At 40.8% G+C, this 15,834-nt stretch overlaps 1 protein-coding gene across 1 annotated transcript in view; it reads right to left on the bottom strand.

Moving 5' to 3' along the window:
• TDRD9 (tudor domain containing 9) overlaps positions 1 to 15,834 on the bottom strand; it is a 136,420-nt gene that overhangs the window by 88,457 nt on the left and 32,129 nt on the right. Inside the window, exons 5-7 of the mRNA XM_074956329.1 lie at positions 15,474 to 15,596; positions 12,298 to 12,378; positions 8,946 to 9,110 (exon numbers count right to left, since the gene is read on the bottom strand). Coding sequence (XP_074812430.1) covers positions 8,946 to 9,110; positions 12,298 to 12,378; positions 15,474 to 15,596 — 369 coding nt within the window. The remainder of the gene's footprint in view (positions 1 to 8,945; positions 9,111 to 12,297; positions 12,379 to 15,473; positions 15,597 to 15,834) is intronic.

Here is a 15,834-nt window from a genome sequence, read left to right as displayed (position 1 = left end):
CATGGGTGAAGAGTAATTTAAGCTCAAGGACAATGCTGGCACATGAACAAATGGGTATAAACTGGTCATGAGTAAATTTAGGCTGGAAATTAGAATAAGGTTTCTAACCATCAGAGTAGCGAAGTTCTGAAACAGACTCCCAATAGGCATTGTGGGGACAAACAACTTAATCCCTTTTTAACGGAGCTTGAGAATGAGTGGGACTGTATAATGAGGTTGCTTCTGGTAGTGGGGGCAGGGCTCAGCACCTGGGGGTCTCTTCCAGTTCATGTCTTATGTTCCTAAAAGCTCATGCTTCAGAGTTTCACCAAGTTACCTGCAGGGGTCAGGAAAGGAATTCCCCCCTTCCCCAATGCATTCTGGGTTGGGGTTTATTTATCTCCTTCCTCTGAAGCATCAGAGATGTCCACAGCTATAAGGGGGACACTGAATGTGGTGGGCCAGGATTCTGAGGTGGTACAGAGCATTCTCTCTCTCAGGTGTTTGGCTGGCTGGCTGCCTGCTTCTTGCTCAGATGCTCAGGGTCTGACCATGGTGGGGTCAGAAAGGCATATCTCCCCCAGGTCAGATTAGCAATGACCTTGGGGTTTCTCCACCTTCTGCTGAATAAAGCACAGTCACTTGCTTAGCTCATCTGGGTACATCTCAATCAATTTCTTATTAATGCAGGAGCCTGAGGCACTGGTGTACTACCTTCCCTTCTATTCTCTGCATGTAGTACATTATACTTTAATCTCCTGAGGGCTGTAATGCTTTGGTCTAATTTCAGTTGTTGGTTTAGCATTTGGGTGCTGGGTGGTATTGGTGGCCTCTGATGTACATGAGGTCAGACTAAATAATCTGGCCTTAAACTCTGATGTCACAACAACATAATAAAGCCCTCACCCTTGGCTTGACACAACCCAATTTGCATCACTTGAGAACTATTGAAACTCCTTTAAATAATCAGGAGGCAAAAATTTTGGTAAATTCTATTCAGATTTTTCCTCTTGCACTACAATCCCTTCTTTAAAAAAAAACAAAACGAACAAACAAAAAAAAAACACACACACCACAGATCTGCTTGGATAAGATCTGTACGAGTAATTAACCTGTCATTTCCCAAGTTACATTATGGGATCTGTGCAAGACCATAAAGCAGCAAAAAACCACCTTCCCCAGAATAAAAATCTGTTACAAATCAACAGATCTTGCCATAAATTAATATTGCTGGGGGGAGAGTAGGGGGGTGTCAAATGAATGTTACTTTTTATTAAGCTGCCAGTTGAATCTTCGTGGCTTCAATACCTCTTTAAGGAGTTACAAATTTGAAATAAAAAGCCTCTATTTCCTGAACAGATACATTTATGGCTGTTCTAGTATCTGAGCCCACATTTTAGAAAGGAGGTTCAGTTATCTGTATATAATTCACTCATGTACTATCAATGTCCATCGGTGATCTTCCTGAAAACACCATCCTAGCCACTATAGCTGTAGAAGCCCTCTACACCAACATTCCACATAAAGATGGACTACAAGCCATCAGGAATAGTATCCCCAATAATGTCACAGCAAACCTGGTGGCTGAACTTTGTGACTTTGTCCTCACCCATAACTATTTCACATTTGGAGACAATGTATACCTTCAACTCAGCAGCACTGCTATGGGTACCCGCATGGCTCCACAGTATGCCAACATTTTTATGGCTGACTTAGAACTCAGCTCTCGTCCCCTAATGCCCCTACTCTACTTGCGCTACATTGATGACATCTTCATCATCTGGACTCATGGAAAAGAAACTCTTGAGGAATTCCACCATGAATTTCCATCCCACCATCAACCTCAGCCTGGGCCAGTCCACACAAGAGATCCACTTCCTGGACACTACAGTGCTAAGCAATGGTCACAAACACCACCCTATACCAGAAACCTACTGACCACTATGCTTACCTACATGCCTCCAGCTTTCATCCAGATCACACCACACGATCCATTGTCTACAGCCAAGCTCTTCGATACAACCGCATTTGCTCCAACCCCTCAGACAGAGACAAACACCTACAAGATCTCTATCAAGTGTTCTTACAACTACAATACCCACCTGCTGAAGTGAAGAAACAGATTGACAGAGCCAGAAGAGTACCCAGAAGTTACCTACTACAGGACAGGCCCAACAAACAAAACAACAGAACGCCAATAGCCATCACCTTCAGCCCCCAACTAAAACTTCTCCAATGCATCATCAAGGATCTACAACCTATCCTAAAGGATGACCCATCACCCTCACAGATCTTGGGAGACAGGCCAGTCCTTGCTTACAGACAGCCCCCCAACCTGAAGCAAATACTCACCAGCAACCACACAACAGAACCACTAACCCAGGAACCTATCCTTGCAACAAAGCCCGTTGCCAACTGTGTCCACATATCTATTCAGGGGACACCATCATGGGGCCTAATCACATCAGCCACACTATCAGAGGCTCATTCACCTGCACATCTACCAATGTAATGTATGCCATTGTGTGCCAGCAATGCCCCTCTGCCATGTACATTGGCCAAACTGGACAGTCTCTACATAAAAAAATAAATGGACACAAATCAGAGGTCAAGCATTATAACATTCAAAAACCAGTTGGAAAATACTTCACTCTCTTTGGTCACTCGATTACAGACCTAAAAGTGTCAATTCTTTAACAAAAAAACTTCAAAAACAAACTCCAACCAGAAATTGCTGAATTGGAATTAATTTGCACACTGGATACAATTAACTTAGGCTTGAATAAAGACTGGGAGTGGATGTGTCATTACACAAAGTAAAACTATTTCCCCATGTTTATTTCCCCCCCACCTCACTGTTCCTCACACATTCTTGTCAACTGCTGGAAATGGCCCACCTTGATTATCACTACAAAAGGTTTCCACCCATCCCCACCCCCCGCTCTCCTGCTGGTAATAGCTCACCTTACTTGATCACGCTTGTTACAGTGTGTATGGTAACACCCATTGTTTCATGTTCTCTGTGTATATAAAATCTCCCTACTGTATTTTCCACTGCATGCATCCGATGAAATGAGCTGTAGCTCACGAAAGGTTTCATGAGCTACAGCTCACTTCTTATGCTCAAATAAATTTGTTAGTCTCTAAGGTGCCACAAGTCCTCCTTTTCTTTTTGCGGATACAGACTAACAAGGCTGCTACTCTGAAACCTTTATACTCTAGTATATTACCGCACATTTTTGGGGGCCATTCATGCTAATGCCTAAACACATACTCTTCATGAATATTTAATGAGACAGCTAAACAACAAGGGGACTCAGTCTAAATTAAAGGTTATACTGCCTAAATCCTTTCTCAGCAAATTTGCTGTTTTATGTGAGTAGGTTCATTTCATATAGGTACTCCATATAGTTACATGTCTAAAATGACCTCAGATCAGTCTTCCTTCTAAAACCCCACTGAAAGCAAGAACTGCTCTAGATCAAATTACAAATGTGTTCAGTACACAGAAAATTCTGAAATGGATCAGTTGTGGTTTTGTCACAAATGCTGTGAATAAAGTGCTATGCAGCCTCAGCAGCAGACTTCCAGTCTCTCCCTGCTCTGGGTGGAAAGTACTCTCCACCAGCCTTGTGAACCACCATCACTGTGTGGGCCAGCATGTCAGGAGTGGAAGCCAAGACTCTTGCCCACCACCCGCCTCTTCCCTGCATGCCTGGAGTTGGTGACACAGGGGTCCATGAGGCTTGCTCTCCCTTCTTTGCTGCTATCCATGGTAAGTGCATGCAGGATGGGCCACAATCTGATCCAAAGTAAGGAATTATCTGTAAATGTGGATGTCTCATATCCTCTTACAAGATACGGAAGCCATGACATAATATAGCATTGAGCTTCTAGTTAACTTGCCATAATTGCTTTTACTATAATATATTGTTTTGTTCACTGTGGCAGCAATACATAGAAGGAAAAGTTACTCTTGCACATCTAATACGGATTAGTTTCAAATAGTGTCTCATTGCAACTATGCTCATTCAAACCCAGATGAAGGTGAGTATGACAATTAAGTCATCTTTATTCCGAGCACACTGTAAAAAACGATCTGTCTTTCAAATGATGCGATTACTCTCAGGTACTTGTTTTCATTAGTCTTCTCTTCTCACATCCTGCCCAGCAAAATGCTTTGGAGACAGCATGACGACTCTACCAATTAGAAAGCAGGAAGCAAAAAAATCCATCATAGGTGGTACATAAACCCTAGTCCACCCATTTTCTCAGCTTCCAAAGCAGGAAAATAGATAAAAACTTAGAAGAAAATATTTCAAGCAACAATCTCCGAAGGGAGACAAGAAAGATGAAAGAAGGAACTATTACAACAAACAAGATCAGTAAGTAATCTTCCTTCCTTTTCCCATCCCATTCAGCAACAACCATTACAGGCAGGACATAGAGAATGCAGAATTACTACAGAAGGATTTACCTATAGTGGAGCTTGCAGAACCAACTAGCCAGAGACATGACCAGCTGCTAGTGGCAGATATAAACACGTGATGATCACCAAGTCACTTCACAAACAAAAAGGCACCTCTTAATCCTTTAAGCCGAAAGGGAAGCAATGCTTACGATGCAAGGATGAGGTTCCATCATTTTGAACACACAACATTCTCATGACATAATAGTGATTTTATTGTTGGCTGTGCTTTCAGTACCGCTCTCAAAATGAACTAATTTACCATTTCTGAAACTTCAACCAAACAAAAGCTACAGAAAGATGAAGCACAGGACAGTAAGGAAGGCAAAAAAAAAAAAAAAAAAAAAAAGGCTGAATGCACCAGAGATGCAGGGGAAGAGAACCCAAGAAACTCAATTCTCTGTATCTTGGAAGAGCAGTTGATGGCAACTAAGTATGTCACTGTGATAGAAAACAATTTCAGGAATACTTCGATGGATTTGAGAGGGAGATCTATAGGCACTTTCAAAACTAACAACACTCAATTGAAAAGTCAAAGGTCTGTGTCCTTTTCTTTTCAGAAGGGAGTAAATTAGTCTCTTCACCCGAATGGCAACCAATGTCTCTTCCCTGAGTTGGGGTACAGCAGGCAATAAGGAAATTAAAAGACTCAAAATTTAACAGCAAACAGCTAACGATGTAAAAATAGAAGAGTACATCAGAAGCAGAAAGTCAGTGAAAGGATCAATAGGTCTGTTAGATAACCAGAGTTTAAAAATGGAGAGATGAAGGAAAATAAGGTCATTGTTGAAAAGCTACGGGATTTCTTTGCAACAGTCTTTACAGCCAATGTACTGTATTAAGGGTTTGTTTTGTTTAATAAAAATAAAATGCTATATGTTTTGTGTTTTTAATTAAATTTTAGTTACCATCCTAATGCAGCTTGACAAGTCATGAGCTAATTATCTAATAAGCAATATCATTCCCCATTTTCTAAACATACTAAAAATCTACAATTAATAAGAATCTGAAAGTTATGCTATATAATTGCTTAAATAAATGTATATAGTTATAGTGAACCCACTTAGGCAGCACAAAGATGCACCAATCTAATGTAAAAACTCTTTTTAGTTGTAAATCAACATGCTTTAATGGTTATTAACCAATGAGAATATACCTTTCTTTAGAGAATAACTGAAATACAAATGGAAAAGTTGATTAAAATCAATGACATTTCCACTTGGTGATTTAAATCACTGATTTAAAATTAATCCACCCTGCCACAGGTACACAAGATGCTAAGGAACAGAATACTGAACAATATGGATAAATTATGCCTTTTATATAAATCAATAGTTCAGCCACATTTGAAATACTGTGTGCAGTACTAGCCAGCTCTCCTCAAAAAGGATATTACAGAACTACAGCGGGGGTAGGGGAAGGGCGATCAGAAGAGAACAACGAGAATGACCAAGGGCAAGGGAAAACTCACAGAGATTCAAAATCTAGAGAGTTCTTACCTTACAAAGGAGACTAATAAGAGGGAACATGATAAAAGGAGAGAAGGTACACTGAGAGCGTCTGTTCTCTCTCTCTCCCCCTCTCAAACTCAAGAACTATGATTTGAGAACCCCTTAATACCAACTGGCAAGGGGGTTTCTGAAATGCTCTCATTCTGATAGGTATATTCTGGTTCATCGAAGAATGTCATGTGAGGTCTGAAACGAAAGCTGGAGTCACAATGGCCATTGATATTGTGAGAGGTTATGTACGGATAGCATGTGAGGCTTTATGGACTTATACTGAAAATTTGTTCTTAAGAGTTTGCATCAAGGCGTGAGTCATCAGCAGAGATGAAAAATAGGTTTTCTGTCAGAAGCTAACACAATGGATGCTCATTTACACACAAAGACATCAAAAAGATGTTAAGTCAACAGGGAAGCAGCACACAGGAAAAACAAGCCATGGGTAGTTATAATTTCTAAGCAGAAACAGTGAGCTTTGGACATATAAGTAGAAGGCAAAGAAGACACCCTCTTATCCCGCACTTAGAAATAAATGAGCAGAGTGCTCACATTCATGAAAATGGGATCTCAGCCAACCTTGGCTGAAACACTCCAGAGGACTTAGGGGGTGAGAAACTTATTTAAGTTTGGTCTCTAGAAAGCATGACTGTTATGACTTTATTTTATATGTAACCATTGGTTTCCAATATTTTTACTCACTAATCACTTGAACCTTGAATCTCTGATGATAATCTAAATGCTGAGACATTAAGCAAGGTGCTGATCATGAGTTCAGTCATACAATCTGGTATGGACACTGATTGTGTTCAGTGGATAAGGGGCTGAATGCTTCAGAGATACTTGGAGACTAGGGTGCACCTACTGTTAATCTGCAAAGCAAAGTAAGGCTGGCATACCTCAGAAGAGAGTGCTTGAGTGGCTAACAGGCTGGTGATGTCACGGAGTTGACACCCAATTAAGGGCACACAAGACTTCCTCATGCTGAAGTCAGGGTGGTAACAAAGTGACCCACAGCCCTGCATACCCTGAGAACCATCACAAGAACAAAGGGACATTCCATCAAATCTAAAAGTTGGAGAGCATAAGACTGATAAAAGGAAATAATTTTTCACGCAATGTGCCATTGGATTCTGCAACTCATTGCCACAGGAAGTCACTGAGGCCAACAATTTAGCAACATTCAAAGGAGGATTGGAAATTTATATGGATATCAAGAAAACCCAGAGTTATCACACTTAGTAACAACAAATATTTTGTAAGGGATATTAAACCTCAATCTTCAAGGTTTAAACCCATCTCTACCTAACAGAGGTTAGGATGAGACACTAATATGGACAGAAGTGGGGGAGGTGGGGGAATTACCAAAAATCTGCCTACAGTGGGGTTCTTACATTTTCCTCTAAAGCATCTGGTACTGGCCACTGTCAGAGAAGATACTGGACCAGATGAATCTCAGGTCTGACCAAATACAGCAATTCTTATGTTCTTATACATTGCAGGGAGTTCACCTTGAGTCCCAACTTCAAGCTTGAGGTGATTCTGGAGGAGAGAATGACTGTTCATCTCCTTCTCTACAGCACCCAGAAGGTGAAGTTGCCTTAATCAATGAGTATTCAGTTGAAACTGATTGTATGTTTGACTCCAGGTTGGGCACCTAGCAACTTCCTAAGAAACTTAAGTTAAAATTCCATCTCTGCAGAACATCAGGCAGTCAAGCCCAAGAATTCTGGGTTACAGAAAACAACCAGACTTTGTGACAGCAGTAAAGCACAGTATAAGGTGATGCTCCAGAGGTCACAGAACCAGGAGTGATGGGGCCACCCACCAAACAAGCCGAAATTGTTTCTGAAAGCTTCTTTCAAAAATCTGGGATCAACTTGCTTCCAGAAGCTGGCTAGTTGGTTGGTTGGGCCTTCTTGCTGGAGATGAATCAGTCAGCTTTTGTAGATCTCAAATGCTGACACATTTACTAGAAAACATGGAAGTGAAGGCCCAAAGTCTCCAAAGTCCTGTAGAGTTTTCCTTGCCTAAAGAAATCACACTGGGGAAGGAAGGAATAGAGACGTTCCCTCTCAAATTGACACCCCTAACTACCTAAATGTTTTCTCTCCCACCCCACCAAAAAAACCCTTTAACAAACAAATCAATCAACCAAAAAAGCCCAGAGTTTTTACCCCCCAAAATAGGAGACACAAACTACAGAAACCCTACTAGGAATTGCACGATTGCTATTGATTTTAGGTGGAAGGAGTTTGGGTACTAAGTTGATGGGTGCAGTATGAACTAAGATAAATAGATGCAGGTGGGAGTGATGAGGGAGGCAGGAGACTGGGGAATGCAAATTACCCAGTCTGGTTGTCACACCAGATTAGGATGCGTGGAATAGCAGCGTTTACTGGGACTGCAAGTTCAAAAGAATCATCTAAGACTCCAGCACAACGATGCTGAGGCTATGAGAAATGTGGGTGCATGTTCCTAAAAATGAAAGGTGCCTTCATTATGATGCAAACCAGACTGGAGGGGTGGTGGTGAAGCTCAGACCCATAGTAACTACAGAGGCAGAACATAACATAAGACTGAGGGAGACCCTCTAGAGAAAAAGTGTGCTGCTGAACAAAAACCTTCACCTTTTTTGTGCTGTAAGGGGAAGAAGGTGGCAGATTTAGAGGAGCATAAGGACTGAGGTACCCACTATTGCATGCTCCCAGAATGCAGGAAGCAAAGAACAAAAAGCGAGTGGAGAGGGGGTTACATGCTAATTCACAGGTCTTCTCATTCTGCTTCCTGAATGGTGGAGGCATTAATTCACTGGCAAAGTCTGTTGCTGGGTAGAATGTATAGATTCCTGTAACACCGCAATACTGTAATTAGTATCTAGACTTTCAGAACCAGTTTAATAATTTATCTAGAACATAAAGGCATCCTATTTTTGAAGAGCCCATCCCAAATGCTATCTTGTTACACCAAAGGAAACAGAATATTGTTCACTGTACCCTGATGTGACTAATGTGCCTCAAATCATTAAGATAGTATTCTTCAATGGCATAGGGCTTGCCTTCCACCTCGAACACGTAGGCTGGATTCAGTTTGTTACGAATTGGAACCACAAAGTAGTCAGCAAATTCTTTACAGTTGATTGTAGCAGACATCAAGATTACCTGTTAAAAGGAATTTGTATAATTTAGTTAAATATTAGCAGTAATCCACATCACGTCACACTAAGATTCAAAAGAGTAAACAAAGTTGTTGCTATGAATGAAAACCTAACTGAATATTTAACTCTTCTTTAGCTTATGATTCCTACACAATTCTTAACAGAAGAAAAGCTTATAGCAGATATTTTGTGAATTCAAAGGGAAATTTAAATGGAAGGGACACAGGTCACCTAGACTTCCGCCCCAGAAGGGCAAGATTACTCCCTATGATTCATTTACCAATATCTAGTTTTAAGTATCTCAAGTGATGGGACTTATCACTCTCTTTGGAAAATTATACCCTAGTTTAACATCTGCCTTGCATATTTTTTAAAATATCTAGATCATTTTAAGGCCAAGTCTACACTATGGGTGCTACACTGGCATAGCTATGACACTGTAACTCCACAGCATAAGCGCAAACAACAGGGATGGCACGGGGTTTTCTGTCCCTGTAGAAACTTTGCCTTCCTGAACAACAGTGGCGGGGATTAGGCTGGCATAATATGTCACACAGAGGTGTAGATTTTTCACACCCCTGAGCACCACAGCTTGATCAACTTTTTAAGTGAAGGCCTAAGTTTCCTCTCAATTTCTACTCCTTACTGGTATCACACTAAATTCCTCTCCTCTTGGTTTTTGCACCCTTCAGAATATTTGTGGACCATTTCTGCCTAACCTTGTCTACACTGCCACTTTAAGTGCTGGAACTTTCTTGCTCAGGGGTGTGAAAAAACACCCCCCTGAGCAGTGCAAGTTTCAGTGCTGTAAAGTGGCAGGGTAGACAAGGTACTAGCTGGGAGCTACTCCCCTCGTGGGGATGGAGTTTTTTTTGGTTTGTTCTTATGGTGCTGGGAGAGCTTTCTCCCAGTGCTTGCGCTGCAACTACACAGCCATGTTAAAGTGCTGCCGCAGCAGCGCTTTAACATTGCTAGTGAAGACATACACTAAGGCTTGAACGTATTTCAAGACGACAAGGGGCCATGGAATCAATACTTAGGGTCAGATGTTCTATCCTGTTCTGCTTAGCAGCACAAAAGAAGGAGAAGTCACCCACAAGTCACCTGCTGGCAATTTCCCTGGCATGGAAGTCATCAACAGGCATACAGCCAGCATAATCAGCTGAGATACATTCCTCCCCGTGACGGACAAAGCTTATTGAGGGTAAGCCAAACGAGTGACTGGAATGCACATTCCTGTAGCTATCCTTAGCTGGCATACAGATGGCATGAGTTTGCTAGCCCAGGTTGGAACAACCTGTGAGCTCAGAGAATCAGGGAACTGCAGATGGCTGTTAGTTCTCAGCTTCTTTTTCCTCCCTCTCCTGGGATGCCCTGAGCAACTATAGTGGATGGAAGTCATCTTTTGCTAGATACTCCCCTACACTTGGCCAGGATCAGTCAAGTTCACTATGAGGGCTCCTGTAGCCCAGAACAGAAACAGAGTAACAGAACTATTCCCCTCCCACTGTGATGCAGTAGGCGGCCAGCCTGGGAGCTTCTGAAGCAGGAATGGTACGGCAGCTGCTCAGCGAGCTGCCAGCTCATATCACAAATTTTTCTGGGGTTGCAATGCAGTGGCAGCCAGTTGAGGAGCTGGTGCTCTCTAGCCTCAAGGCTGATTTATACACTTCTGTTTAAAACCCACAGAGTGCATCTCAAGGAGTATATTTTTATTTCATGATCAAACAAACTTTTTAACAGTTGCCCTGAAGGGCATAAATGACCCTGGATCAAAGGCTGGATACCACTGCCAGAGACTAGTTTCCCCACATCCCCACTAGTTGCTTAGTCAAGCTATATTCTCTCTCTCTCTCTCTCACACACACACACACCATGTTTGCTGCAATTCCCCAACCTCCTTTCAATTTGACAATATCCTTCTTTTAGCATAACGCTGATGGTGAGTGCAGTATTGCAATTTCTGTCTCCCAAAGCTATACAGAGTAACTATATCTCCTGCTTTGTGACATGATGCCTCTGCAGCTCAAAACTGAGCTGATTTTGTTTCCAACTCTCATTTCAAACTCATCTGATTTGCCATCCTGTATTACTCCTACTTCACCATTTGAACTTTTGAGACATCTATTCTCGCTGAACTTGTCCTATATTATTTTTCCCAACTGTCTTAATTAGCATTTTTCCAAACTGAGTCTCATTGTTACTTTCAGCCTATAATTCTAATCTCCCAGGGCCCCTTCGCAATATTTCTCTGTTCTACTAGGTGTTTGTAGCTCCTCCCAGTACAATAACTCAGAATTAATCTTTATTTCCCTTCTAGATATTAAATCTCTTCGTTTATAAAGACCAGACCATACACAGATATGATTGTTACTTACTAGTAACAAATGCTCTCCGACTATAGTGCCTCTGCAGCTCCACACTACTTAAGTGGCATACCATACCACAGGAGCTATAGAGCCAGAGTTGTAAAATCATTAGGAGCATTGATACATCAACCATGGACCCAAATTTTCTAGAACCAACAGTGAGCTGCACTTACATATTTTAGGCTGGCAAAACTACCCTATGATCTGTGTCATTACCTCAGCCCACCGTGCAATTTAAGTAAGACTTAAACAGCAGAGATCTGGTTGAACATTTCCACACTAAGACTTTACACACTGCATTTGCACAAAGGAGAAAACTAAAATTTATTTCTTAATATGTGCACAGAAAATTTCAACCATAATGTTGTATTAGCAGATTTGTACATATACGGTAATATAGTATTTGTAGTTCTGCTATTTTCCTCAAGAATTTTGCTCCGTTAAAGAAAATATGCATAACAAATGCATGTGTGTCTAAAAAATATCACATTTATCCAAGCGGAAGCACTGCCCTCAACATCCAATATTTCATTCCAGTCAAATATTCATCTTATAATTTCTTTAGCCCTAAGCACGTTTTAGAAATTAATTCATCCTAACATTAAGAAAAAAATCTCAGAATACATTATACTGGTCAAAGAAGAATGCCCATTAGCCTACTTATTTACTAGGACTGAGGTACTCTATAATATTTTAACAAAGTGAGTCACTATTTTCATACCAGCTCTTCAAAAACTATACTCAGTGCAGAATGCAAACGAGTAAAGCTGATCTTGAGAATGTTATTCTATAAAAGAAGAGTGGAAAGCAATTCAAACTTGCCTTCACAAATCGTGAATTTGTACGCAATAGTTTACGGACTACCAATAGCAGAAAATCCATTTCTTCAGTACGTTCGTGTACCTAGAAAAAGAAATAATATATAATATGACTCAGATATATTTGTTTTAACCCCCATTCCTCCTTTTCCTAACCTCTTTTACTGGTTAATGTCACATTCTACATTTTTCTAATTTAGACTAAGATTTCCGTGGCAGAAAGTGTGTCTTTTTAAGCACCTGTAAATCACCAAAGTTAACATGCTTTATAACACAGCACAGCAGTTTTGACAATCTGAAAATTCCTGTTAAAGATTTTTATAAACAATTAACTTTGTGGCATAAACGTAGATAGCTAATAATCAGCATTAGCCACTAGGTCGAACAGTAATATCTGCATTATTACAGTCAAAGAGGGCTGGCATCAGACTACCCTTGGAGGTAGAGTACATATTCAATGTCATTATTCATTCAGCATTGACAAATATAAAGTAATGCATATTGGTGGGAATAAACTGAACTAGTACTATACTTTAATGAGTTCTATATTAACTGTATTAACTGAGGAAAGAGATCTGGGCATCACTACTGACAGTTCAATAAAGACCTTTCTGCTCAAAGTACAGCAGCAAAGACAAAACAAGCAAAATATTAGGATGCATAAGGAATGGGATGGAAAAATGATACTAAAATTGCCATTATATAATCAGTTGTACACCCTCACCGAGAATCCTGTGTTCTGTTCTGGTCATCCTACCTCAAAGGATGCAGAAGAACTAAAAGTGGAGACTTAAATAAGTAGCTAGAAGATGAGGGGCATAGACAGGACTCATCTGAAGAGAGACTGAAGAGATTAATAAATTTTAAAGTCAGAAGGGACCGTTTATACATTAGTCTGATCACCCGCATAACAGAGGACATAGAACCTAACCAAATATTTCTGCATCAAGCTCATTAACTTCAGTTTGAAATATAGCATGTATATTACAAAGATATCCAGTCTTGATTTAAAGACTTTGACTGATGAAAAACTTACCATATTCCTAAGCAAACTTTTCCAAAAGTTAATTACTCTGTTAAAAAAAAAAGGCACCTTATTTCTTGTCTCAGTTTATCAAGCTTCAGCTTCCAACCACAGGATCTCATTATGCCTTTTTCTGCTAGATTAAAGAGCCATCTATTATCAGAAATCTTTCCCACATAGGTACTTGCACACTGTGATCTAGTCATGTACGTGGCCCTGTGAAGGGGTCAGGGGCTCTGCCTACCAATGACAGGCTCCACAAGGGGGAATGAGGCAACACAGGTTCACCTGGGACTAGTTAAGTCACTGAGCAACTCACTGAGTAAGTAACTGGGAGGCAGGGAGCACCCATGCATGATAAAACAAAGCTACCCCCACCCCCAAAGGGGTCTGGCAAGAGAACAGAGGCTCCTGGGGAGAAGTCCTGTCTCCAAAATGCAGGAAGAGAAAGTCCCCAAGTGGAGGGCTCCTTGGGGAAGCTGATGAGGAAGCTCACTAGGAAAGGAAACAAAAGAAGAATATTCCTAGGTGGGAGAGGCTCAGAAAGGGAGGAACTATGAATGCCAAATCTCAGCAAAACCTGGAAGGACTTCATCAGGTAACAGCACAAGCCCCCGATGAGAGGAATTATATACAGTTCTGAGGAAGGGTTGTCATAGTTTGACTCCTGTGGGGACCTTGACCCAAGTGGAGAGACCCTTCCTGAGCTAACGACAACACGCCCTGACTCCTGAAAAGGGTACCAGGTCAAGAAGGCACTATTGGTAAGGGACTTGGACATAGGTGGAGTAGACGGACTAAGGTTAAGTTAGTCCCTTCTCCCTCCAGCTAAAGATGCTGGAATGTAGGCCTATTTGTATAATGTTCTGCCTTTGGTTTAAGAAAACCAGAACCCTGAAGGGGCACTATTCAACATACATAAGCTTCACTGGACTTTTCACTAAGTGAAATTGAGGCTGATGTGTAATTGCAGAGCTGCACTGGACCACTAAGAGGCACTCCAGGCATGAGGGCCCCATCACACCTTTTCCTGGATGCACCTTAAGTCTCTAACTATAATAGCATTTTTTCCAGACCTCAAATCATTCCTTTCTGAATGCTTTCCATTTTTACAACATCGTTTTTGAAAATATGGACATCAACATTGGATATTATTCTAGTAATAGTCTTGCTTATGTTGTATACATAAGTTAAAACCATCTCCCTATTCCTACTTGACATTCCCCTGCCTATACACTCAAGAATCATATTCACCCTCTTGGCTACAACATTGCACTCCGAGTGCTCCTGTTCAATCTATTATGTACAATGACCCTAAGTCGTTTTCAGTGTCACTGCAAAGCAAACAAAAGTATCAGTCCTGTACCTTGTAAATGTGACCTACATTATTTGTTTCTAGACACAGGAACTTGCATTTGGCTGTATAAAAATGTTCAGGTCTGTTTACCTTAGAATAGAGGAGGATAAAAAGGGACATTACTAAAAGTACCCAAAATAATGAATGGCATTCTTGAGAGAGAGTAGACTGGAAGCATCTATTCAAACTGTTTCAGGACACCAATAGAGAAAACTCTTATCAGTGAATAAACCAGGAACAAAAAGGGTACCTTGTTTTACCAGATCTAATAAAATGCAGAGAACTACAAAGCAAGTCTAACGGTTCTTTCTTGCTCGTACTCCTGGCCATAGAAGGGCCATATTTTTTTCTCCAATACATCCTTTAGTGCTGTACTGAGGTCTTCGAAGACCACGGATCCTTGTTTAAGGCAACGACAATCACAAGGTAATCCCCTCCACATCGGCAAACAGATGCCTGGCTAGCAAAGAGCCCCTCAGCAGAAATTCTCCTAGTAGATTTCCCACTTCTCTTCAAATGGACTGATGTCTGAAGAGTTAGACGCCACCTCAGAAACATTTCAGTTCAAGACATTTCCTCAAGCCTTTAACTTCCTTATGCAGAGGATCACTCTGGACCTGAATCAAGTCAGAAGTTCTAGAACTTAGCCATGATACTCCCAGAACAATCATATAAGGTTCTTCATAAATGTGTCAAAGGGATCTTCACAACTTAATTTAATTATTTAAATCAGAGTAATAATGATGAAAGCAGCATGAGCTTTTCCTTCAAATTGAGGTTAATTTTATCTTCAACTTACTTCATCTATGAAGATGTGTGTAAACTCTGCAAGGCTTTTGGCACCAACTATTTTCTGAAGGAGCACTCCAGTTGTCATGTAAATTAATCTTGTGTCCTTTGTTGCAACTTTCTCTAGCCCAACCTAAAACATGGGGGAAAATATTTCATTACTCCAGATATGTTTCATACATGACATGCTATTGGACAGTTCAAAATTCTAAGTAAAAAGCACAGATATGAGATGCTTCCCATGAATAGGTATATCTGAAGCACCGCAGATTGAAATGCAGTATAAATCAGTTATGAGGGCCCATTTAAACTTGGGAAAGCAATTAATGACGTGTCTTTCCCATGCATCATAACTTTAGAGCCCACAACCA

The sequence above is a fragment of the Natator depressus genome, chromosome 6 (genome assembly GCF_965152275.1).
Source record: "Natator depressus isolate rNatDep1 chromosome 6, rNatDep2.hap1, whole genome shotgun sequence".
Taxonomy (NCBI): Eukaryota; Metazoa; Chordata; order Testudines; family Cheloniidae; genus Natator; species Natator depressus.
The sequence above is the reverse complement of the archived record's forward strand: the minus strand, read 5'-3'. Positions and strand labels throughout refer to the sequence as shown.